Source organism: Periophthalmus magnuspinnatus, chromosome 23, assembly GCF_009829125.3.
Source record: "Periophthalmus magnuspinnatus isolate fPerMag1 chromosome 23, fPerMag1.2.pri, whole genome shotgun sequence".
Lineage (NCBI taxonomy): Eukaryota > Metazoa > Chordata > Actinopteri > Gobiiformes > Gobiidae > Periophthalmus > Periophthalmus magnuspinnatus.
In genome coordinates this window covers 489,896-514,493 of record NC_047148.1, presented here as the reverse complement: position 1 = coordinate 514,493, position 24,598 = coordinate 489,896, and the positions used below count along the sequence as shown (strand labels likewise).

Genomic DNA, 24,598 nt, shown 5'->3' with positions numbered 1-24,598 from the left:
TGACCCTATGCCGTCACCTATCACCTATCCATAAATAACGTGAGCATTTTGTGAAAAATTCATATGAAACATTTTCAAGATCATTTTTGTATCATTTAATGTTTGTAACTTTTAGTGAAAAAACAAAAGCATGTTTAGTTTTGTTTTATCTTTGTGTTTATTGCACACACACACACAAAAAAAAGATTAAAATCATTAGCCTACCAGTGAAACCAGTGAAACATGAGGCAATGTGTTGACCCTGGGGGAGAATTCTTGAGCAGACAGAGCAGTACACATCTGTTTTACATTGTGTTCTGGAGAAGAGCCACAGTTTCCCGTAACGAGCATCTAGTGGAGTTGTGTAAGATTGATAAAAAAAAAAAAAAAAGTTTAAGAGTGGGGGAGGGAGAGCACAGGTCTTCACTTGAGAGGAGCCCACGGAGGAGCCTGATCCACAGCACCGTGAGTCCAGCTCAACATTATAACGGTGTGCCTGACAGGTTTTCATGTTTTTCTAATTATGACTTGATTTGGTGGTCTAGTACAGTATCTATGTAAAACCTCTATCTGTGTCATCATGAAAATTTCATCCAAAATGCTGGGACAATTTATGCAAAGAAGGTATTTTTCTGATAGTTTAAACTGTTAACAAAATAAAGGTGTTGTCATTTATTTGTAATAGTTAATCATAACTATTGTGTAATTTAGGTTTTGGACTTAGTGTATATTAGAGTTGCTAGCTAACAGTTATGGAATTACTTCCATGTCATACCTACTGCCCATATCCAACCAGGAAGTTGCACTATGTAATTTCTGATGGATGGTCCACTACTTGGTAGTCTCCATGTAGATGTTACTCAGTTGCCTGCATGTTTCACAGTAGAATTATACTTTTATATATTCCAATTTTTCTAATTTATCTATACATATTTCACTTGTAACTTGGCCTGGCTGCCACGGTTGTCCAAACTTTTTCCATCAAGTGTTGCACGTTGAAACACAGACAAAGCAGAGAGCCAATGGGGCCATAGAAAAGTTATAAATACAGTGAGCATTTCATAATTTAGCACAGGTTGGACTTCATAGAAAAGTTCTTGTTTTGCCTGAAATGGCATTCAATAAACTCAACATCCATTTCTTCAATTTATTTCTTTTTTCTTTCTTTTTTGTAACATATGCCTTGAGAAAGACGTATGGGACTGTGAGTGGGAAACCTCTCCACAGATCGGACCTGTAACTTGGCCTGAAGAGAGAGAAGGAGGCCGAGAAGAGGAGGCCAGAGAAGAAGAGGAGGAGGAGGAAGCAGAGGTGGAAAGGAGGAGCAGGCAGAGGAGGAGTGGGCAGGAGGGGAGAAGTATATAGAAGAGGAGAATAGAGAAGAGGAAGAGGATGCAGAGAAGGCTGGAGGTGGGGAGGGCCACAGGCTGGAAGCCCATGAGGCAGCTAGGTAGTAAATTTAAATGGAAAATGCAGGGCAATTGGCTACAGTGGAGGCATGCCCAGATTGCTCAAGGATGATTGACTGAGGTGAAAGTGAGACTGGAGAAGAGGATGAAGATTGGATGAGGGTCTGGCAGGTCCAGATTGAGTTTACACTGAAGTTGCTGAGTCCTCCGAAAGCTTCAGTGGGAGAGGTCAACCAAATGAAACACAGGGCAAATGGCAGGTGTTTCTAAGGATTCTACAATGAGATCAGTCTTTGGGTAGACTCAAAATGCTCTGTAGATGTGTGTGAAACCCTCTGTGGTCCCCTTTGGCCTGCAACACTGTACCTTTGAGAGCCCACACTCAGCCTGCCTTTGCTCCCCAGAATAGTGCTGTGTCTGCCCTATCGACGAGTGAGCACGAGCCTGGAGGATGTGGAGCTGCGGAGACTCTGGAGGGAACCTGCTGCTGCTGGGTCTGGCCTGCTGCCTCTCTCTGTCTGAGGCCTGCTTCTGTGAGAAGTACCCCTGGAGTCAGTGGTCTTCCTGCTCCAGCACCTGCAACCATGGCACCCGCACACGGAACAGGTCAGCTGCAGAGTTTCACAGAACATTTTTGGAGGAACACCTGGTGTAAAATACTGAAATGCACATGCTTCAAACACTGTCAGCTTAGCAAGAAGCTCCACATTTTGATAACAGTCAGATTAATCCTCAGGCCCTTAGTACCGTTCTTTGTCTATTTGTCACTTCTAATGCTAGGATAATTATCCAAGTGTCAATTAAGAAAAGTCTTTTGTTTTTATAGCATCAAAATGGGCAACAACAGCTCAGTTGGTAGAGTGTTTGTCCACTAATCCAAAGATGAATGATGAATTCTGCTGTCATTTGGTCCTTGGGCAACCCACCTTGCCCCCACTGTCTGAGGGATCAAAGATACAGACTTGGAGTAAGGTTTAACAGAGTTTATTACAAACAAGAGGATGTGAATGCTGGTTGGAGGAGCAGGTAGTAGGAAGCTGGGTCGGAGGCTGGGGTGTTCGAAACAGTCTTAGGTAGCTGAGTTGGAGGCGGCAGTGCAAGGTGGATCTTCCGTGAGTCAGTCTTAAGCGGAATGTTTCTTGAGGATAAACAAACCTGCTCTCCTGACTGGTATTGAAGAGTGGGGGAGCGGTGCTTCTCTGGTACTGCCTTTGTTTTAGCCCTAAATTGGAGAAGGACTGCTCTGGTCTTTCTCCAAATCTTTTGGCAGTGTTTGGAGATGGTGCTGGACAGAGGGCACTACCAGATCCATCTCCTCAAAGAGAGAAGGTTTGCAACATAGGGAGGCTTGAAAAGGATCAAGACTGGTAGCGGAACTCACCAAACTGTTGTGAGCATATTCAATCCAGGGAAGGTGCTCCAGGTAGAGGGGTTTGAGGACATAGTGTAGCACAATCTCCAGATCTTGGTTGGCCCGTTCTGTTTGTTCGTTGGGTCTGGGGATGAAAGCCAGAAGTGAAACTTCACAGAAGGAATGCCAAACTTGAGAGGTAAACTATGTTCCTCGGTCAGACACTATGTCCAGGGGTATGCCATGTAGCCTGAAAACATGGCGAGTAATGTAATCAGAAGTCTCCTTGGTTGTTTGTACACTGTTTCCAAACAGTGTACAAATGTATTCAATTAAATTGTTTGTTCAAATAGAGATCTATGTTTACTTTATTTGTTTTAACAATGAACACTAATTAGGTAACCCAAAAAGCTAAAATATAAGACACCCATCCTTGTTAGCACCCAGTTGTCTTCCCTGGAACCTTCTTAAGGTGCTTCGGCTCCCCGGGGACTCATTTGGCCGAAACACCTAAGGCAGACAACATGGGTAAGTTAAAATTTGCAACAATTCAATTACAATCAATTAGCTGACACCAACATTTATCAATAAAACATTTTAAACTTTTATGTATATTGTCCTTTTTTGTGCTAGCCTCAAAGATAGGTCCATGTCATGGACCAGCTACATTACATTTCCTCCCCCTCTTTTAAGGGTACAATATTTCTAGTCTTCATATAACCTGGAGAGAGAGTCAGCAACTACGTTGGCCTTGCCAGGCTTGTAATGAACCGTGAAGTTGAATGTCGGGCCAGGTACCAGCCAGCAATTCTTGTATTTGAGTCCTTCATTTTATGGAGCAACTGGAACCCACAATGATCAGTTTCTAGGCTGAAATGGCAGATAGTATCTCAGGGACTCAATCACCCACTTCATGGCCAAGCCTCAAAACAGAACTGTTTTGAGCCTGGATTTAAACATTGTCAAAGTAGAGGCCTGTCTCACATCTTCAGGAGCCAGAGACCTGAGCACTGGACTTATGTGCTCGTACTTCCTGGTTCTAGTCAGGACCCGAGCAGCAGTGTTCTGGATAGGGTGGCTGGGTGCACACTTAAGGATAAGGTTGCATCAAGCCACCCAGCCAAATTGTCCTTAAATTTGCTTTTTGAACGGTGCATTTTAAGGTTTAGTGCTGTCCCATTTCAATACAACCGATGAATGCAGTCAAAAATGTTCCCTGCATTTCCATGGAGACCGACTGTAATCGAATCGTGCATGTGGGCACACTTGGCACACTGTTATACCCCATCATTCACTGCGCCTATACAATAAAGAGATGAAAATGGAGTACACTACGCAATACACATTCACATGTTCGTACTGTTTTTTGTCACCTACAACAGTGTGACATGAAACTGTTAACTGAATAAAGATATGTACAGGCCGTGTGTTTGATGATTAAAAAACCTGTGCAGAACTGGCACACTCAGGTTTTGCAGTACATTCGTCTGGGCTCGTTTGGGGAAACAAAAGAAGTTACATTGAATAAAGGAATGTGCAGTTATTCCCTGACAACAAGAAGAATAGTACATTATTATCATTAGAAATTATTATTGCAATAATAAGAATAATTAAAGCCGCAAGCGGCGATGATGGCCCTCGCCCCCCGCGCGACCGCCCCCCCATGCGACCGCCCGGGGCCGGCCACCGCCCCCACGCACCATTTTCCCCGCCCGGCCACCCCACGGCTGCAATCCGCCCCCCTTTCTATATAAATATGTGTAACCAACACATGACAATGGCTGTGCAAGGCGTTGAACCGGCAACTGCGTACATAATACAGGTATGGTGTAATTGACTTTTTTGCCTCTTTTAATGCCCAAAATTATCTCCCCAAGTTTCATGCTAATCGGACAAAGTTGAGTAGACAAAGTTGCGTGTAAGAAATTTTTTAATGATTTTTTTTTTGAGTGTTTGCGCCCCTGGTGGCCAAATGTGGAAAATGAATCATGGCCATAATGTAATTTTTTGTTTCTTCTGATGCCGTCGATTTATTCCGTGAATTTCGAAGGAATCCGATAATATTGGCGATTCACCCTTATGGTAGGGGGCGCTATAGTGTTCATTTTGATTAAAATTAATATTGCATTCCATTCATGCCCCAATCACACATATGTGATGTGAATGTGAGCTCTGTAGGGCAATGCCTGTGGCCGTGAGAGGACATTGAAAAAACAGGAAACAAAGGCGTTTTCGGTGGCGGCGTACGGGCGAACCGTGTGGAATTTGGAGAAAACGTGGATAAGTTATGAAAACCCATGTGTCTGGATGTGGCATGTGAAATCTGAGCTCATTTGGACCAAAAACCTGAGACTAGTAGCGTTTTGAAAACACGCTGCAAATGAAGTGGTGAATTTTTGATCCAAAATGGCCAACTTCCTGTCTGTCATAGAGCAGTACTTCAATTCATTTTTATGCTTGTCCGATGGTGCTCTATCACTGTTCCGAATTTTGTGAATGTATTCCAAAATTAAACAGGCTCCTCTCCCATAGGGGTGAAGTTTTAGGTGGCGCTGTCGAGTCAGGGGGCATGGGACATTTTCCCGACCCATGTGAGACTTTTCGTGAATGTTCAGGGGGTGAAAAATGCGATTGTTTTGGCGGAAAAACGAAGAACAATGTTAATATGCAGTGTGGCCCTGGGCTGTGTGGCCCTGACTCTATATGAGAGGGGTCTGTGGCTTTGCACCGGCAACCACGTACATAATACAGGTATGGTGTAATTGACTTTTTTGACCCTTTTAATGCCCACAATTATCTCCCCAAGTTTCATGCCAATCGGACAAAGTTGTGTATTTTACCAATACTGTAGGGGGCGCTATAGTGTTCATTTAGATATCAATTAATAGTGCATTCTATTAATACCCTCACATCACACGTGTGATGTGAATTTGAGCTGTGTAGACCAATGCATGTGCGTGTCAGAAATTTTTTTATGATTTTTTTTTTGTATTTGCGCCCCTGGTGGCCAACCGTGGAAAATGACTCATGGCCATAATGTAATTTTTTGTTTCTTCTGATGCCACTGATTTATTCCCCGAATTTCGTAGGAATCCGATAATGTTGCCGTTTCACCCCTATTGTAGAGGGCGCTATAGTGTTCATTTTTATTACAATTAATAATCCATTTTATTAATACCCTCATATCACACGTGTGATGTGAATTTGAGCTGTGTAGACCAATGCATGTGCGTGTCAGACATTTTTAAATGATTTTTTTTGGAGTCTTTGCGCCCCTGGTGGCCAAGTGTGAAAAATGACCCATGGCCATAATGTAATTTTTTGTTTCTTCTGAGACCATAAATTGATTCCCCAAATTTCATAGGAATTGGATAATGTTGGCATTTCACCTCTATGGTAGGGGGCGCTATAGTGTTCATTTTGATTAAAATTAATATTGCATTCCATTCAAGGCCCAATCTTGCATATGTGATGTGAATGTGAGCTCTGTAGGGCAATGCCTGTGGTCGCGAGAGGACATAGAAAAAACAGGAAACGAAGGCATATTTTGGTGGCGGCGTACGGGCGAACCGTGTGGGATTTGGAGAAAACGTGGATAAGTTATGAAAACCCATGTGTGTGGATGTGGCATGTGAAATCTGAGCTCATTTGGACCAAAAACCTGAGACTAGTAGCGTTTTGAAAACACGCTGCGAATGAAGTGGTGAATTTTTTATCCAAAATGGCCGACTTCCTGTCTGTCATAGGGCAGTACTTCAATTCATATTTATGCTTGTCCCCCCATTCTCTATCACTGTTCTGATTTTAGTGTGTGTTTTCCAAAATAAACCAGGCTCCTCTCCCATAGGGGTAAATTTTTAGGTGGCGCCGTCGAGTCAGGGGGCATAGGACATTTTCCCGACACCAATTTTATGACATTTTTCGCCGAGCCGGTCGATTCTATACCCCCATGTGAGACTTTTTGTGAATGTTCAGGGGGTGAAAAATGCGATTGTTTTGGCGGAAAAACGAAGAACAATGTTAATATGCAGTGTGGCCCTGAGCTGTGTGGCCCTGACTCTATATGAGAGGGGTCTGTGGCTTTGCACCGGCAACCGTGTACATAATACAGGTATGGTGTAATGGACTTTTTTGACCCTTTTAATGCCCACAATTATCTCCCCAAGTTTCATGCCAATCGGACAAAGTTGTGTATTTTACCAATACTGTAGGGGGCGCTATAGTGTTCATTTAGATAACAATTAATAGTGCATTCTATTAATACCCTCACATCACATGTGTGATGTGAATTTGAGCTGTGTAGACCAATGCATGTGCGTGTCAGAAATTTTTTTATGATTTTTTTTTTTAGTATTTGCGCCCCTGGTGGCCAACCGTGGAAAATGACTCATAGCCATAATGTAATTTTTTGTTTCTTCTGATGCCACTGATTTATTCCAGAAAATTTCGTAGGAATCCGATAATATTAGCGTTTCACCCCTATGATAGGGGGCGCTATAGTGTTCATTTTTATTACAATTAATAAACCATTTTATTAATACCCTCACATCACATGTGTGATGTGAATTTGAGCTGTGTAGACCAATGCATGTGCGTGTCAGACATTTTTAAATGATTTTTTTTGGAGTCTTTGCGCCCCTGGTGGCCAAGTGTGAAAAATGACCTATGCCCGTAATATTATTTTTTGGTCCACGTCATGCCCCCAATTTATTCCCCGAATTTCGTAGGAATCCGATAATGTTTGCGTTTCACCCCTATGGTAGGGGGCGCTATAGTGTTCATTTTGATTAAAATTAATATTGCATTCCATTCATGCCCCAATCTCGCATATGTGATGTGAATGTGAGCTCTGTAGGGCAATGCCTGTGGTCGTGAGAGGACATCGAAAAAACAGGAAACGAAGGCGTATTTCGGTGGCGGCGTACGGGCGAACCGTGTGGAATTTGGAGAAAACGTGGATAACTTTTGAAAACCCATGTGTCTGGATGTGGCATGTGAAATCTGAGCTCATTTGGACCAAAAACCTGAGACTAGTAGGGTTTTGAAAATACGCAACGAAAAATTTGGCGAATTTTCGATTCAATATAGCCGACTTCCTGTCCGTCCTAGGGCCGCACTATGATTGGCTTTTTTGCTTGTCTCCATGAGCTCTATCACTGGTGTGAATTTCGTCAAGCTAGGGCGAAAAATGCGTGTCGGCTCCCAATTCATTTCAAAATTTTGAATTTTCTAGGTGGCGCTGTCGAGCCGGTGTGCTTCGGACATTGTCGCGATGCCAATTTTATGAAATTTTTCACCAAGCCGGTCGATCCTATATATATATGTGGGACTTTTCGTCGACGTTCAGGGGGTGAAAAATGCGATCCTTTTAGCGGAAAAATAATAATAATAATAATAAGAAAGAAGAAACCCAGGAAGAACAATGCCCCTCGCCATCACTTCGTGAGTGGCGAGGGCCAATAATATGAAAGAAACACACGGCACATGGCATAGAAGGTAAACAGTGCCCTACTAGTATTAAAGTGGTTTAGCCACAGATCAAATTATACCTGGCCCAAATACCAAATCGTGAAACTGCAATATCCCACTGTATGTACAACTAATCAGTGTTCTCTGGTTTAGACTATGAATGTAAAAATTATATTGTTTACCCCTGTCTTTGTTATTACGTTTTAACAAGGTATATTTTTGTTAAAGTTACGTAGTTGCTACAGTTGAGAAAAAAAATCACCTCGAACCTTATATATTCTTATTGATATTAAAAGGGCGACGCCTTGACTCTTCTTCTATTAAATAATAAAAAATAATGTACATAAAGTATGTAATGTAAGCGTAAAGATATGGGTGGAAGTACCATCCGTGGTATAGGCATGTCTCTTTTTGGCAAGATGGTGGCTACACTGAGGAGAACACGTTTTTGCCCGGGTACTTCAAAAGGGTACACTGAAGGGTATTTCGAACAGTAGATTTGGCAAATTGGGACACGGCCAGTAACCCACAAATAACGGTGTGACCCGATAATTGGTCCGGGTTACCAGGGACTGTTATTGCCAATGGACAGGTGTCGCTATGTGACTGCTGCATTGACTTCCTTACTTTTCTTTTATGCTGCTGTGTATGCATCACTTTGATTTATTTTGTCAAAGAGACAGAGAGATCTCATATTACCTCTCCAAGTACCACTGACGTGTGTATAAATATATGTTCTATATATGTATATATACATATAATGTCTTGCTCGGCAGCAACTTAAAACTTTTGTTGTGTTGTGTCTGTGAGGGAGGATGTAGAGAGAGGGGGGACTTGAAAGTATGGGTCTAATATAAGACAATGCAGTTTATTTCTGATGTCCTCTCCTCAGGAACGTGGACTTCTGGGATGGATACTACTGGAAGTACAGCTGTCCACAGCTTTGTGTATTCAGCGAGGTAGGCCCATGTAACCAACAGTCTTGTCACATCGACTGTGAGCTGAGCGAATATACGCCCTGGTCCGAGTGCTCGCCCTGCGCCAAGAAACAGGTACCATCATTTTCAATAAACAAGTACACAGTCACAACACATAAGCAGCAGGGACATGCATGCACAGGCGGGCCATTATTCAAATCAATAAACTGAAGGAGTGTTCAAAACATACGATGTATTTGGAGGCTTTTCAAAGTTTGAACTCTACCCATGTTATATCCTGCAGTATAAAAGTCAATCAGACCCATCCATCCATCCATCCATTTTCTTCCGCTTATCCGGGGCCGGGTCGCGGGGGCAGCAGGGACTCCCAGACTTCCCTCACCCCAGACACGTCCTCCAGCTCCTCCGGTGGGACCCCAAGGCGTTCCCAGGCCAGCCGAGAGACATAGTCCCTCCAGCGTGTCCTGGGTCTTCCCCGGGGCCTCCTCCCGTTGGGACATGCCCAGAACACCTCCCTAGGGAGGCGTCCAGGAGGCATCCTGAGCAGATGCCCGAGCCACCTCAACTGGTTCCTCTCAACGTGTAGGAGCAGCGGCTCTACTCTGAGCTCCTCCCGTGTGACCGAGCTCCTCACCCTATCCCTAAGGGTGCGCCCGGCCACTCTGCGGAGGAAACCCATTTCAGCCGCTTGTATCCGCGACCTTGTCCTTTCAGTCATTACCCAGAGCTCATGACCATAAGTGAGGGTAGGAACGTAGATTGACTGGTAAATCGAGAGCTTCGCCTTTGGGCTCAGCTCCTTCTTCACCACAACGGACTGATACAGCGACCGCATCACTGCAGACGCTGCACCGATCCGCCTGTCAATCTCCCGCTCCATCCTTCCCTCACTTGTGAACAACCGCCCCAGTGCCTGTTGCAGGTCCTGGCTCGAAGAAGCCATCAGGACAACATCATCTGCAAACAGCAGAGATGAAATCCTGTGGTTCCCAAACCAGACCCCCTCCGGCCCCTGGCTGCGCCTAGAAATTCTGTCCATAAATATAATGAACAGAACCGGTGACAAAGGGCAGCCCTGGCGGAGTCCAACATGCACCGGGAACAGGTCTGACTTACTGCCGGCAATGTGAACACAGCTCCTGCTCCGGTCATACAGGGACCGGACAGCCCTTAGCAAAGAGCCCCGGACCCCATACTCCCAGAGCACCCCCCAAAGGACACCACGAGGGACACGGTCGAATGCCTTCTCCAGATCCACAAAACACATGTGGACTGGTTGGGCATACTCCCATGAGCCCTCGAGGACCCGATGGAGAGTATAGAGCTGGTCCAGTGTTCCACGACCAGGACGAAAACCCACTGCTCCTCCTGAATCCGAGGTTCGACTATCGGTCGGATTCTCCTCTCCAGTACCCTGGAATAGACCTTACCGGGAAGGCTGAGGAGTGTGATTCCCCTGTAATTGGAACACACCCTCCGGTCCCCCTTCTTATACAGAGGGACCACCACCCCGGTCTGCCATTCCACAGGTACTGTCCCCGACCGCCACGCGATGTTGCAGAGACGTGTCAGCCAAGACAGCCCCACAACATCCAGAGACTTGAGGTACTCAGGACGGATCTCGTCCACCCCCGGAGCCTTGCCACCGAGGAGCTTGCCAACGACCTCAGTGACTTCAGCCAGGGTGATGTACGAGTCCGCCTCTGGGTCCCCAGTTTCTGCTTCCTCCTTGGAAGACGTGACAGTGGGATTGAGGAGATCCTCAAAGTATTCCTTCCACCGCCCGACAACATCCCCAGTCGAGGTCAGCAGCTCTCCACCCGCACTGTAAACAGTGTTGGTGAAGCACCGCTTCCCCCTCCTGAGGCGTCGGACGGTTTGCCAGAATCTCTTTGAGGCCGTCCGATAGTCCTCCTCCATGGCCTCCCCGAACTCCCAACCCCAAGTTTTTGCCTCTGTGACTGCCCGAGCCGCGGCACGCTTGGCCCGCCGGTACTCATCAGCTGCCTCAGGAGTCCCACGAGCCAACGAGGCTCGATAGGACTCCTTCTTCAGCTTGACGGCATCCCTTACTTCCGGTGTCCACCACCGGGTTCGGGGAATGCCGCCGCGACAAGCACCACAGACCTTACGACCACAGCAACGAGCAGCCGCATCGACACTAGAGGTGGAGAACATGGCCCACTCGGAGTCCATGTCTCCAACCTCCCCCGGGATCAGGGAGAAGCTCTCCCGGAGGTGGGAGTTGAAGACACCCCTGACAGAGGGCTCCGCCAGACGTTCCCAGCTGACCCTCACAATGTGCTTGGGCCTGCCAGGTCTGCCCGGCTTCCTCCTCCGCCAGCGGATCCAACTCACCACCAGGTGGTGATCAGTTGACAGCTCAGCCCCTCTCTTCACCCGAGTGTCCAAGACACGTGGTCGGAGATCAGATGACATGACAACAAAGTCGATCATCGACCTCTGACCTAGAGTGTCCTGGTGCCACGTGCACCGATGGACACCCTTGTGCTCGAACATGGTGTTTGTTATGGACAAACTGTGACTAGCACAGAAGTCCAATAACAAAACACCGCTCGGGTTCAGATCGGGGAGGCCGTTCAGCCCAATCACGCCCCTCCAAGTGTCACTGTCGTTACCCACATGGGCGTTGAAGTCCCCCAGGAGAACAACGGAGTCCCCGGTTGGTGCACTGTCTAGTACCCCTCCCAGGGACTCCAAGAAGGCCGGGTACTCTGCACTGCTGCTTGGCCCGTAGGCCGACACAACAGTGAGAGACCTGTCCCCGACCCGAAGGCGCAGGGACGCGACCCTCTCGTTCACCGGAGTGAACCCCAACACGCAGCGGCTGAGCTGTGGGGCAATGAGCAAGCCCACACCAGCTCGCCGCCGCTCCCCGCGGGCAACGCCAGAGGAATGGAGAGTCCAACCCCTCTCAAGAAGTTGGGTTCCAGAGCCCAAGCTGTGCGTGGAGGTGAGGCCGACTATATCTAGCCGGTAACGCTCAACCCCCCACAGAAGCTCAGGCTCCTTCCCCCCCAGCGAGGTGACATTTCATGTCCCCAGAGCTAGTCTCCATGTCCGGAGATCCGGTCGTCGAGGTCCCCGCCTTCGACTGCCGCCCGGATCTCTCTGCACCCGCCCCGCATGGCTCCTCCTGCAGGTGGTGGGTCCACGGGAGGACGGCCCCACGTCGTTCCTTCGGGCTGGGCCTGACCGGGCCCCGTGGGGAAAGGCCCGGCCACCAGGCGCTCGCTGCCGAGCACCCACCCCAGGCCTGGCTCCAGGGTGGGGCCCCGGTAACGCCAGTCTGGGCGACGTAACTGGCCTTGTTCTTTTCCTTTTCATGTAGGGCTTCTGAACCGCTCTTAGTCAGACCCGTCTCCCAGGACCTGTTTGCCATGGGTGACCCTACCAGGGGCATGAAGCCCCCGACAACATAGCTCCCAGGATCATTCGGGTGCTCAAACCCCTCCACCACGTTAAGGTGGCGGTTCGGGGAGGGGTCAATCAGACCCATGTCTTGTTTTTCACTGGGTTGCCATGGCGATGCGCAAAACAGCCCATGTTATCCTAATTGGAAAATTTCCTAATTTTTGTACATTTCAAAGTCTTATAACGACTTATGACGAAGACAAAATTTGGCACAGTGATTCTTCAGGTCGTCCCTGTCAAAAAAAGTCTTGGGGGGCCAAGTTTGTATTTTGCATGGTGTTGCCATGGCGATGCCTGGAAAAAAGCAATGTTTATGCATTTTCTGCATCAGCGCTTCCAGTGTCTTTTGACTTGTTTGGTGCCAAATGCAGCCCAAAGCCGCCATAAAACAGAGGCAAGTGGCGCATCTGCGCCACCCACAGGGAGTGCCGGGTCGGCTGAGTGCGAAGAACGACCCGTTAAGGCCGTTCAATGCCGCTTGCGGCTTTAATTTTTATTCTTTCTTCTGCTTTTTGAGCATATTCAAAAACTCACCAAATTTTACCCAAAATTCAAGTCTGCCGATTTAAAAATTTTTTTTTATAGATATGTTGCACAATCTGGCATAAAAAAAATGTCGCAACAGCGCCCTCTGCAACAGTCAAAATACATTGCATCAATGGGAGATGTCCCAATGGCAACTTTGCTGTAGAGCCACGAAATTCGGGACATGTATTCTTCAAGTCATGCCAAATAAAAAGGATTATTATTATTATGGCCATGCCCCCAGACAAACCGGAAGTTTCCTATCTTGGATTGAAACTTCCCAAATGCATTTTAACTCCTCCGTAGGGGCTTCACCGGCAGGGCAGAAAATCACTGTACATCATCTTGACATGTGGGGCATCAAAAGTTTTTCCAATTTATGAATTTATGATTTATGATTTGTGTGCGACAGAGCCGCAAAATTCCTTTGGAATTTTTACCATTTTCAAATGTCAAAATTTGCTCCCGTTTGTGCATACAAAGTCCAATTAGGCTCAAATTCCAATCAGTTGTAAAACTTTATTGCCTAATCCTATTTATTGTGAAAAAAAAACAAAAACTAAATTGGCACGATAGCGCCCCCGACAGAATAATAAAGTTTAAATTTGCATGGATGGTCGAAATTTTTGTTATCTCAAATTTGACCAAATTTGACACAAAGTTCCATTGGATCATTCCAATCAAAAAAGTCAATCGGAGCCATGTTGTATTTTGCACCGTGTTGCCATGGAAATGCGCCAAAATGCCAATGTAATCCCAATGGGAGTGATCCCAAAATAATTCATCACAAAATAATTAGTTTGGTGGAATAATGTGAAGTTTGCCACCATGACTCTTCATGTCATCCCGATCAAAAAAGTTATATATCATATCTTTCACTGGGTTGCCATGGTGATGCGCAAAAGAGGCACGTCAGTGCCACCCTGAGGGAGTGCTGGGTCGGCTGAGTGCGAAGTGTGGCTCACATGCCACTTGCGCCTTTAATTTGGTGTTTTGTTTCTCAATATGAAAATCTAATCAAAAAGTATAATGAGCGTCAGAGGAGTCTATCATTTGGATTGACAGTTTCAATGTTGAAATCCAGTTGAAAATATTTCCAAAAGGATCAGAATCATCACTACCTAAACCCCAGCACATGTAGCCAATCATAAATCAGTGCTAGTGCAGCCTCTGCAGCTCAGTGAGTGAATTCAGGAGGGTGTGTTCATGCTCAGTTGTGATTGTACCGGGAGTACCTTTTTAATAAACAGTAATAGCACAGGCTACATAGCTTTACATATGTGCCCTCCCTTAGTTGCGGACACGCTCAGTGCTGACCCCAGCTCAGTTCGGAGGAGCTCCCTGTAGTGAGGAGCTGATGGAGGAGCGTCCATGTTACCCAGCCAAAGAGTGCAGACTGCCCGCACTCAGTTGCAAGGACCTGTTCAAGTGTGACAACGGTAAGATCTCTGCAACTAATGTTATTATGGACTTTTACTAAAGATGGAATGCACTGATATGTTTCCATATTGTTATAAAGGCAGAAAAACACGTAATCTTAATCCTAATCCTATAATACATAATCCTTTGCTCTGTTTAAGGCCATCTAAATTATTATAAATTCTCTGACGTCACTGTTCATCATTCAGGGATGAGGATATCTGTTTAGTTGCCAGACTGTGTATGTGATTTTTAATACTGATACATTACAAGGGCAAACTGTTCGTATGTAAATTGTATGGTGATCTCAGATGTGTCAGTTCATACCCTGTTTCTGTGTGAATTCAGTAACTGATCAAACTGCACTGTGTAAGACTTGCATGAAATTTTGACCAGCTAAGAAGTGCATCTTTTGCAGCCAAGGGGATGAAAGTTGAAGTGAAAGTGTGATCTGAGTGGTTTGTTTTTTCCAAATACATGGGAATATGGCATCATTTGGCTATCTTTAAATTGGAGCACGTACACAGAAATCGTAGGGTGCAGTAACTAAAACTGAGCAGTGAAAATGTGAACATGAAGCGCGTATATGTGTGACCGCACGCTGTTTGCTCTCCAGCCCCTCTCTCTTTCTGCCTGCATCCATTTTGTTGTTGTTTTTTCTTCAATGAGCACTAGCTTTTTTTTTTCCTTCAGTGACCACCTACTTGTTGTTGTTTTTTTTTTCTTCAGCGGAAATATGTTATCAAAACAAGACTTGAACAGACGAGCACAGATTTAGAGAGGTTGAGAGTGGATTTCTCCTTCACTGTGGTTCTCCTTCTCTGCTTGGCTGTAACACTGCACCTTGGGCCGAGTGCGTGTTGCTGTGTGCCCTCATCTGCAGTGGCAGGTCTAAATTCTTACGCATCTGTCCCTTGTAGTCCCACTGCTCGACTGTACTCGCTGTACCAGGTCCATTACCCACAGTGGTGCGCTTTCATCAATAGAAAAAGGTAAAAGCATCCCAAATGTAATTTCAACTCCCAGCATGAGTCATCTAAGTATTAGTTTGGTTGTGTAGTTGGCATTGTGTCAAAGACAGCTCAAGTCATCTTGTGTCTCATCATTTCAAATTCCAGAAAGTGAGCTGCGTAAAGCGGACTCCCAGCCATCAAACCTGGGATTGTGTGATCACCTTATTCCATCAGTGGGATGTGTGCCTGTTTAGTTGGGTTAAGTTCCATTGTGCTGTGGGACTAATGGTAACTCCCCATTCATGTTTTTCGGTGTTACCAGTGGTCAGCAGCGGCACAGGGCATGCCGCCTCTTCTGTTTTGCCTTTCATTTCGTTTTGCCTTTGTTTTGTCTTGCTTTCTTTTGTTTTGTTTTGCCTGGCTCGATTTAGATTGCCGTGAGATTGCCTTCTTGTAGTGGTGCTGTTCTGGGCTGAGCTTGAACTGGTGCACCAGAGCTCGTAAAACACTGTTTCCTTCAATATGTAAAATAAACATGATGTAAATTAAGTGGAACCTGGCTCTTTCATCTTGGTGTGCTTACCTGTGTGCCTTATACTTAGGGTCTAGTCCCCAAACTAGATTTGGGGTGCCGTTGTTGCAACACTTATTTTTTTTTAGTACTAACCCAAATTGTTCACTCCTCGATTGCCACAGTCTGTTTCTCTTTCATTGCTGATTTTGTACGCACAAAAGTGGATAGATCCTCCACTGTAGTTCCTTGTTTTACATGTTTTATATGTTTCACATAATTTCATGATAATTTTGTATCCCATTTTAACATTAAACTACCACATAATTTCATGTCAAAACGTGACACTGCTGATGTTGTTTTAATTCAGCTTTGGCAGTTGTGCACTGATATCAAATTGTACAGATTGTAAAATTACAAATTCTGCGTTAAAGAATAAACTTACGTTTGGGTTGTCCATGACTGTCCAAATCGACTCAATTCAGTTTAATTCAATTTATTTTTGTAAAGCCCAAAATCACAACAGCAGCCGCCTTTGAGGGCTGAACATGAGAAATGATTTAACCAACAGAAAGTTAGAAAATTAACGATGAAAGAGAAACAAACAATCAAATTAATCAACAGAAAACAAGCAAATGGATAACTGTCCCAGAACATCCCCTGTCCTTAGGCCCTCCTCATCGGCAAGTAAAAAAAAAAACTGTGAAAAAGAAAAATCTTGAGGAGAACCACAGTGAAGGAGAGATCCACACTCAACCTCTCTAAATCTGAGACCGTCTGTTCAAGATACTGCGCCCTGCGATTTCTGTGTACGCACTCCATACGAGAACAAATTAGGTACATGACCTTTAAAGCGCCCATGTTATGCTTTTTTTAATCTATCTATTTATCTATCTAAAAAACATCAATTGCACATGTTTAACATACACACCCTGCATGTCTATAATCCCTAGATGATGTCTATGGACCCCATTCCTGTTTAAGGAAGGATTGTCTTTTCTAACAAAAATTGCTTCTTTAACTCCTCTCTCAAACCATTTCTTTCCTTTGGCTAAGATCTGCACCTCACTATCTTCAAAGGAGTGATTTGAAGCGGCTTGGATGAGCAGCAAAACACCTTTACTCCTATAACTCTTTGTCCAGTTGACAAATTTAATACATTTTTTTTTCTTTTACTACAAATCTTAGATATTTAGGCCAAGATCCTCTCTCAAATGGAAACCACTCTGTTCCACCTTGTGATGTCATGTGGTAATACTGCCAATATTACAGTAGTGCTCTACTGTGACTTTTAAACTCCATGCACCTTCACTAGAACCATCTGGATAATTTCAAGTTTGGAAATGCCAATGTTTGAATTAAAGGTACAAGCTGGCTGTTAACTTGAAACCTACCACTTCATGACATCATAAGGTGGAATAGAGCATTTTGAGCTTTGAATATGTGGACAGACTAAAAATGCAAGATTAACAAAACACAACTCTGGGTATGTTTTTGATGAGGTAACAACATTCTAAAAAGAAGCAACTTTGTTTAGACTTTGAAGCAAAGCAATAACATCTTCATGGAGACAAGCAGATGGTGGACCCTTCACCTTATAAGTCACAAAGTGCACCTTATTCAAGTTGGTAACTCAGCACACTGTCCATCAGGCTGGACTAAGCTTTGGCTGTGATGTATGCTGCAGGCCGCTGTATAAACACCACCCTGACCTGTAACAGCCAAAATGACTGTGGAGATAACTCAGATGAGAGGAACTGTCGCTTTGTCACCTCTGTGTGCCCACACCAGTCCCTACGCATTGTGCCCGGAGCAGACCTCATCGCCAACGGGTGAGACGCAAGATCACAGGGGGCTAAACCGGGGCCATTCCAGTCATGGTTCAGTCCTGCTTCAGTCCTGGTACCATCCTGGTCCAGTCCTGGTCCAGTCCTGGTCCAGTCCGGGTCCAGTCCTGGTCCAGTCCTGGTCCAGTCCTGGTCCAGTCCTGGTCCAGTCCTGGTTAAAACAGCCCTGGTTCAGTCTGGGTGCAGCTTTGGCCCAGCCCTGGTTCAGTCCTGCTCTCTCTGCAGGTGGGATGCCTTAGGGGACAGGTCTCGAGCTGCCGTTTTGGACAATAACTTTATGGGTCCAGAGTGTGTGATCCGCAGACCTCCAGAGACACAGTTGTACCATCGAATGCCCCATAATTTCAACAGCTTTGAAATCAAGGTCAGTCACCTACTAGTTTATTCACACTGATCTTACAGGACTAGAAATGTCCCTCCTCTGAATACACTTTGTCCAAATCTCTTTAAAAGTTCAAGTACCACTGTGTTTATATTATTCTGACAATGTGCATATTTGGAGTTGCTGTAAGATGTTTTTTTTTTATGTTTTTTATGTTTTTTATTTTTTTAAGAAGATTATTAAATAGGTTAGGGTTAGATTTTTAAGTTCATTTGAGCATAATACGAGACCTTGTAAAAGTATGTAAATGGAGACATATCCTATTGTTGAACCATATTTGTTTTCTCTGTAAAATCATTTTCAGGATTCAACATTTCATTTATGTATGTTTATACATTACCCCATTTGCTGAGATTCTTATGAACAGAAGTAAATTCTCTGGCATAAACCTTTTAGTAATATGGCACTATAAAGTAGAACTAAACTAAATAAACTTTTTTGATTTTAAACTGTGTATATAGTCTTGTAATAACATTGTCAACTGTTGCTAGTCCTCTCTTGGCTATTTTAGTGCAAACCAGGTAAATGTGTAAGTGTGTCCTGCCATTGTAACTTTAGGTATTTGGTGACTTCACATATGACTGCCCTGATTATAGCAAGGTGTGTCTGATTACAAACACGTGACTGCAGGGGAGGAGTTGTGGATGCCTTTTAGACCAATTACACTGTTCCTCATATGTCTAAAAAACAGGAACTACAACTAAGGTGTCGTGATTCAAATCTCAAAGATCCCAGTATGTGTCTATGTGTAGAGAGAATGCAACAAAGCAGCTTACTCACAATGAAATGTAGTTATAAAAATGTCAGCAGATGGAGCTTGGCCTTAAGTGGCCACATATTGAAATTGATTATAAGAGCTAAAAACAAAGCCAGCTAATGCTAATGTTACACATCCTCCACTGACTCACACTAGCAATTTGAGAATGATAAGAACAACTTGATGGATAATGGCTGGTGTGAAGCAGAGACGGTTGCTGTGAGCTCTGCAGAGGGGGACAGGGAAAACACAGGATCACTCTTCAGCTTTGGAATTAAGCCAAACGCATAGGGTATCTGGTCCATATCATTTAGAAAAAATAATAACATAGAAAATACTTTGCCATACCCTTTTTGAGAGCAGAGGTGTAACAGCATGAGCTCATTGGAGGGTGAGTTATGGTCATTATAATGGCATTCTCAGACATTCTGTAAATGACATGTCATACTGTGCTACAGTTGGGGATAGTGTGAACGTCCACAAATGAGTCATAGTATTTTTATGTGCTTTAAAAGGCCAGTACATACAATTGAAAGCAGTTTACATACACTATATAAAAAGACACCTTTTTTACTGACATAAAATCAGAGTGAACTTTTCCTGTTTTAGGTCAACTAGGGTTATTAAATTAATTTCTATTGGCTAAATTTCAGAATAATGAGAGAAATATTTTTTTGACAATTTTTCATTATTTTCTTACATCTTACATTTCATTAGTATTTGGTACCATTGCCTTTAAACTGTATGACTTGGGTCAAACATTTTGGATATATGGTCCCACAAATTTCACAATAGTTGGCAGGAATTTTGGTCCATTCCTTCTGACACAACTGGTGTAACTGAGCCAAGTTTGTAGGCTGCCTTGCTTGCTTAAGTCACTTGGTAACCGGTTTGGCAGTATGCTTTGGATCAGTGTCCATTTGGAAGACCCATTTGTGCCCAAGCTTTAAATTCCTGGCTGATGTCTTGAGATGTTACTTAAATATTTCCACATAAATATATCCACAAGTGGTTCTAATTAACTCAAATATTCTCAATAAACCAGAAGCTTCCAAAGACATGAAATAATCTGGGTTTACCTAAATTGTTTAAATGCATAGTAATATTACTATATGTAAATATTTGAAGAAAGTAATTAAAAATAATCTTTAAAAAAATCCAGCTCTCATTCTGCCATTTTGCAAATAGAAATAATTTTGGCACTCTAATGCCTAAATTAATGTCTACTAATTGACCTAAAACAGGAAAAGATTTAGTTTAAGTCAGGTCCAAAACACAGGGTCTGAAGAAGACAAGAAAAAACAAACTAAGTACTCAGAAAAACACAATGAAGCAAACCAGGCCAAGCAGTTTTATTACCATGGGAGGATACACTGACGATCTGGCAGCGTGTGGACAAATGAGAAGAGTCTTTGTAAGCCAGAGACTGAAACTTGATTGGTGATGGGCTGCAGGTGAGCAGTGGGTGGTAACCATTGGTAAAGGCGGTGTCAGACTCTCCACCCAGCTCCAGGCATGCAGACACAGAAAGGAGGAGGAGACAACAGAGGGACACACAGGGAAGAAAATGGAATCCTGACGCATACATGCATACACACACACACACACACACACGCGCACACTGACCTAAGAAACAGGTGAATAAGTAAAACCCTGTCTGTATCCAGGCAGGCAGAGAGGAGGACTTCTCAGCCAACCCCCAGCCCCTTGTCACAGAGACCATCGACTTTAAAGACTCCAAGATGAGCAATGCAATTACGCAGACAGACAAAGGCTCACTCTTCCTTCTTTTCTATTTCGGCCGAGGCTCCAGCTCCGACAGTAATTCCAAGAAGGAGGCTTTTGAGTCCTCCAAAAAAAAGGTATGGGCAAGCTCTCCTCACAACTGAATTAAGCTCTATCTTGTACACTGCATATGACAGGTTAACATGTTTTCTTAATTCTGACTTGGTTTGGTGGGATAGAACTGTATTTAATATTATAATTTTACATTATTTAAGTGAAAAAATATAAAAGTGAAGTTCAAAAACATCCTTGTCTGATGACCTGTCCGATAAAGTATACTAAACTGTAGCCTTGAATTACGATTCCCAAACCATGTAATTTGTACCCATGCTTTAGCCAATTTGTTCCCACAAATTTAATTCTTAAATTTTGGCTTACTGAAACCCCGCCCAAATCAAGAGTTTTCACTGTCTCCTAATATTTTAAGCCTAGGTTCAAATTAAACTCAATCAAACTCTGTCCATTTTTGTGAACTGACAGAAGTACCGCCAGAAGTACCTACCTATACCTCATTGTATAGTGGAACTTCTTGTGAGTGATAAAATGTGACTCCTTCCAAATACTTCAGATCATAGTTCTTAGGTCATTTCGTGCTAGGTCACAGGGTGGACCATAAGTGTTCTAAGCAGATAGGAGAAGGAGCTTTAGCTGCAATAAGCTTCCACATTATGTTCTACTGCACTGATTTTAATGAAAATTTCTACATTGCACGGAACTTAAATGACCCCAGTGTTTACACATGAGAGATTGCTATTGGGTAAAAAAAATTTGCAGACTGTATATCTGTCACTCTGAAAAGTTCAAACATGAACCACCTCCAACATCTCGATATGCGCCCATGCACAGAACAGAATGAATATTTTCCAGGCTCATCATCAGCTGCAGCATTTGCTCTGTCCTCTGCATAAATAAATATTCCATCAAATTCTGTCCTTTAATCCATCTTCAGCTCAGCATAAAGCGGTCAACAGGGCTCCATCAGTGGATTTTATGCAAATTTGCATAAACTGGGTCACAGATATGGCATTACCTCTATGTATATCATATCTGCAGCCCATGTCCAGCCAGGAAGGAAAACTATAAACTTTACCCCCCCAAAAAAAGAATAGGAGATTTATAGATAAATCTTAAATATAATGGAGTTAACGATGCTGTAGTGAAATAATTAATCTAATCTGTCATAAACACACAAAATTGTTATCTTGGATTAATATTGCACTGTACCATTTTGAAAATTTTCTTGATAATCTTCAGGCCATTCTTCATTGACTTTAAACACCCAGGGTGGTTAGAGACATAGTCTCTGCTGACAGAGACATGGCCCATTTTGTGCCGTTCTCTTGGAACACCATTCACTCACACATTTAGAATGAAAAGAGGGGTGAAGAGCTTTGACCAAGGACTACAGACATCGCAATATCACATTTTAGATTTATGATTGATGATGTGACAGATTAAAAACACGTATTAATTGAAATGAAATGGCTTATTTTTGCTCCTAAAATTGTCACTATTATAATGTTTCTTATTATTAAATTGCGACCTGTATCATCACAATTATTTGCTAATTAATAGTATGCATTATTTCTATTAACAGGCCAAACATGCTTTTGAGAACCTTTGTTTTGAAATTTCATGTTTGAAACCCCCCCAAATATAATGACAAAAAAAATGGAACAAGCCAGACATCCTTTCACAGACTCAGTGCTCCCAGATGCATCATGTGGAAAACAGTTAAACTACGTAATAAGAAATATGTCCTTTAAATGTTAATGTAAGCACTGAGCAGTAATGAATGAGATTTGACAGCAGAAATGCATAAAATGAGTCTGACATCACAATCCTGGGAATTTCAAAAGTAAGTGTTTCGTGAGGCTCAGGAGGACTTTTTATGGAGGATAACTGAAAATACCTTGAATGTAGTTAACTACAACTCTGGGTATGGTTTCATGAGGGAAAATGATTATAACAAGGTTAAAATCTCATAAAAGATGAATTTTGTCATCCTTACCAAGCCCACCGAACAGGACTTCCCAGTGGGAGCTGGTGGATCCTCACAGTTTCCCCTCTGCCTGTGCTCAGAACTCACACTTCGTCCGAGTGCACCAGGTCCTGCCAGTGGCAGACTTCTCTCTGCGTAAGGCCTCAGACCTGGTTTTGGCTCAGCCCTTCCTGCAGTTTCTCCATGCCCTCCCACTGGAGTACAACTACCCACTATACCGGGACATCTTCATCCGCTTTGGCACGCACTACCTGGGTTCCGGAGTGTTGGGTGGCCTCTACGATCTGCTCTACCAGTTCAGCGAGGAGACACTCAAGGCCTCTGGTACCATTCCACTGTCGGGGTCATAGCACAGGATGTGAACAGGACCACTCAAATTGTCTCTTTTCTTCTGACTCATCACAAAATATCTATGTTTAGATGTAGCATTATACTTAGTTTGGTGATACTGCTCTATAAATACATGACAGCACTACCCTAACAATACATGTGGCTCACTCAGCAAGAGAAGAGTGGGTTGTGCCATACCGAAAACAAGCTCCATCAAGGCCTAACCCTGCTGCACCGAAAAGTGAAAACATTGTCCAATTGAACAACATGTTAAATGTAAATTTTTAAGCAGCATAAAAATATTAGAGGAAACATTTGTTTTTTTCTGAGGCCTGAAACATATCAACATATCTTGACCCATGTATTGAGATATGTGTCGAATGATGAGAATACTGTTATAGTTGCATCCCTAAAACCAAATACAATACAGCAAATATGCCATTATTGACTCCCTCAGTATGAAGATTGTGAGGTATTGAGTGATTCCCAGCTCTAATAATGAGTCTTATTTTGAAAAGAGAGTTAGTTGTTAGACTCATAGATATGCTCAAAAGTAGTTGGTTTGTTTACTTACAGATGTGCTCAAAAATGGCCCACATGTGGGGCTGCCAAGCTGGTGGTAACCTGTAGCTGTGTTTCCAGGGGAGTCTAAGGAGACATTCAAAGGTTGTGTGAGTAGTGAGACCTTCTTCACAGTCATCCTCTACTCTCAATACAAAAAAGTGGCACGCTGCAGGGACGAGAGCTCCACCGAGAGGATTACAGGTACAGGCCCACTCCCCTAGCACAGCCCAAACAATTGACAGATCTATACACCTCCAGAAACAGATAAGGTCTAGTTTAAATAAAAGGTGTTATATTAGTTGCTACTTTGTAATGCAGTATACAGTATGCTCTCCTTTCTAATTCTGGATGGTGATTGAATTGCTAACATGATTGGACTTGTTCACCAGTGGACAAGAGCTGATCTTTGAGGCTCTTTCAGATTTGAAGTCTTTGAAGGCTTTAGAAAGCTACTATAGTTGCCACAGCTGCCCTGGGGCAGACTGACAGAGGTGAGGCTGCCAATCTGCATTATTGGCCCCTCCAACCACCAACACTCACACACATACCACATTCATACTACGCAATGTTGGTGAAGTGTCTTGCCTAAGGACAACAACAGTAGGCTCCAGAGCCATTGCTGCCCCCCTGTGCTACCTGAGATTCCAAGCAGCTTTGCTTAGGTTCTGAGATCAGAGACCGGGCAAATGCAGTTGTGACTGGATTGTGCTCTGTTGCAGCATCATACATCCAGCGCTCAGAGAAGTCTTTCTCTATGGTGCGGGGAGGGCGGGTACGTGAGGCAGCCCGTCTGAGCTGGGTGAGGGACCAGGAGCCTCCCAACAAACAAGTATTCAGAGACTGGGCACGCTCTGTGCTGGAGCAACAAGAGGTGGTCGACTACAAGGTACATAAGCTGTTTTATGTTTTCATTTGCTCTTTTGGTGAATATCCAGTTAGAGA

The 24,598-nt window shown here is 43.9% G+C and overlaps 1 protein-coding gene across 2 annotated transcripts in view; it reads left to right on the top strand.

Moving 5' to 3' along the window:
* The first annotated feature begins 382 nt into the window (after window positions 1-382).
* The window catches only part of c6 (complement component 6), a 45,612-nt gene continuing 21,396 nt past the window's right edge, over window positions 383-24,598 (top strand). The window contains exons 1-10 of one of the 2 annotated variants that reach the window (XM_033989112.2): window positions 383-444; window positions 1,793-1,994; window positions 9,101-9,260; window positions 14,401-14,545; window positions 17,677-17,821; window positions 18,062-18,200; window positions 20,643-20,837; window positions 22,843-23,086; window positions 23,735-23,857; window positions 24,376-24,542. In XM_033989112.2, coding sequence (XP_033845003.1) covers window positions 1,840-1,994; window positions 9,101-9,260; window positions 14,401-14,545; window positions 17,677-17,821; window positions 18,062-18,200; window positions 20,643-20,837; window positions 22,843-23,086; window positions 23,735-23,857; window positions 24,376-24,542 — 1,473 coding nt within the window. In that variant the 5' untranslated portion in view covers window positions 383-444; window positions 1,793-1,839. Of the gene's footprint in view, window positions 470-1,792; window positions 1,995-9,100; window positions 9,261-14,400; window positions 14,546-17,676; window positions 17,822-18,061; window positions 18,201-20,642; window positions 20,838-22,842; window positions 23,087-23,734; window positions 23,858-24,375; window positions 24,543-24,598 lie in introns of both variants that reach the window. The other variant, XM_055231849.1, reaches the window with a different exon arrangement.